We start from the raw sequence: 1,707 nt of genomic DNA, 5'->3' as shown, positions 1-1,707 counted from the left end.
CCCCCCCTCACTCACAGGCCTTGTCGTGCAGAGCCTTGGCCTTGAAGGGCAGCTCGGGGGGGCCGAAGGCCTTGTGCTTGGATTCCCCGTGGGGGCCCAGCCGGTCGTCGGGAAGCGGCCGCTTGGGAGCCAGGAAGGCTCCGGGAGCTTTGGATCCCAGGGGCGTCAGCGCCAGGGCCCCCCCGGCCCCCGGCTTGCCCGGCCTCCCGCCCAGCGGGGCCAGGGACAGCCCCTGCAGCACCTTCCCGGCCGGAGCCGGCGGCTTGGGATCCATCCCGTCCTCCCCCAGCGGCTTGGGCGGCTCCAGCCCCGGGGCCAGCGGCTCCTTCTTGATGAGGCAGGGCTTGGATTTCTTCCTGAGGATCTCCCGGAGGGTGTCGATGGGGGAGCCGTTGACGGACCACTCGGTGACCCCCATCTGGCGCAGGTGGGAGCGGGCGTGGCTGGACAGGCCCTTGCGGTTCTCGAAGAACTCCCCGCAGAACTCGCAGCGGATGTCGCGCACCGGGTCGGCTCGGGAGGCTGCGGGAGAGCCCCCCAAAACACCAGGATGAGCCCTCAGCCCCCTCCCCAAAGCCGGGATGAGCCCCCAAAAGTGCTGGGATGAGCCCCCCAAAACACCAGGATGAGTCTCAGCCTCTCCCCAAAGCTGGGATGAGCCCCCAAAAGTGCTGGGATGAGCCCCCCAAAACACCAGGATGAGCCTCAGCCTCCCCTCAAAGCCCAGGATCAGCCCCCAGAAGTGCTGGGATGAGCCCCCCAAAACACCAGGATGAGCCCTCAGCCCCCAGAAACACTGGGATGTGGCCTTGGCCCCCCAGAGCCCTGGGATGAGCCCCCAGAATTACTGGGATGAGCCCCCCAGAGCCCTGGGATGAGCCCCCAGAATTACTGGGATGAGCCCCCCAAAACGCTGGGATGAGCCCTCAGCCCCCCCATAAATCCCCAGGATGAGTCCTCAGCTCCTCCCCAAAACACCAACATGAGCCCCCACAAATCCAAGGGATGAGCCCTCAAAGCCCCCCTAAAAAAACAAGGGATGAGCCCTCAGCCCCCCAGAGTCCCAGGATGAGCCTCCCCAAACACTGGGATGAGTCCCTCAAAGTCCTGGGATGAGCTCCCCAAAGCCCCCTCAGTTCCACAAAGCTCCCCCAAAATGCCAGGGTGACTTCTCAGTGCCTCCAAAAACACCGGGATGAGCTCCTCAAAGTTCTGGGATGAGCCCTCAGCCCCCCACAAAGCACTGGGATGAGCCCCTCAAAGTCCTGGGATGAGCTCCCGAAAATCCCGGGACGAACCCAAAGTCCTCCTGAAGTCCTGGGATGAGCCCCCCAAAAGGGCAGGATGAACCCTCAGCCCCCCCAGATTCCCAGGATGAGCCCTCAGCCCCCTCCAAATCCGGCTCATCCCCCTTCCCGGAGGGACTCACAGAGGTTCAGGGGCGACATCTCCTCCCGGGGGGACCAGGCGCGATCCGACGGGTGCGGCTCCCCGTGGATCCCTCCGGACATCAGCTCCCGCTTGATCTCCACCCTCAGCTGGTCTTGTTTGAGTTTCTTCTGCAAGGAGGGAGGAGAGAGGCCTGGAAACATCTTCCGGGCGGTGGGAGGCGGGGACGAGGTGGGAGACGGCCCCGGGGGGCTGCCGGGTGGTGGGACCTTCTTCCCAAGGGCGGGAATGTGCAGCTCTGCCGGCCCGCGCGGCTCC

The 1,707-nt window shown here is 65.4% G+C and overlaps 1 protein-coding gene across 1 annotated transcript in view; it reads right to left on the bottom strand.

Moving 5' to 3' along the window:
* The window catches only part of LOC114072774 (protein Wiz-like), a gene marked incomplete at its 5' end in the record, with an annotated part of 5,761 nt that extends 4,058 nt beyond the window's left edge, over window positions 1-1,703 (bottom strand). The window contains 2 exons of the mRNA XM_027910622.1: window positions 20-522; window positions 1,430-1,703. Of these exons, the coding sequence (XP_027766423.1) occupies window positions 20-522; window positions 1,430-1,703 (777 nt within the window). The remainder of the gene's footprint in view (window positions 1-19; window positions 523-1,429) is intronic.
* Window positions 1,704-1,707: the final 4 nt, after the last annotated feature.

This window comes from Empidonax traillii, unplaced genomic scaffold (assembly GCF_003031625.1).
Source record: "Empidonax traillii isolate 1590-97213 ecotype Southwest subspecies unplaced genomic scaffold, ASM303162v1 scaffold3934:size22805, whole genome shotgun sequence".
NCBI lineage: Eukaryota > Metazoa > Chordata > Aves > Passeriformes > Tyrannidae > Empidonax > Empidonax traillii.
Note: the sequence above shows the minus strand (reverse complement) of the source record. Positions and strands in the feature narration are given on the sequence as shown.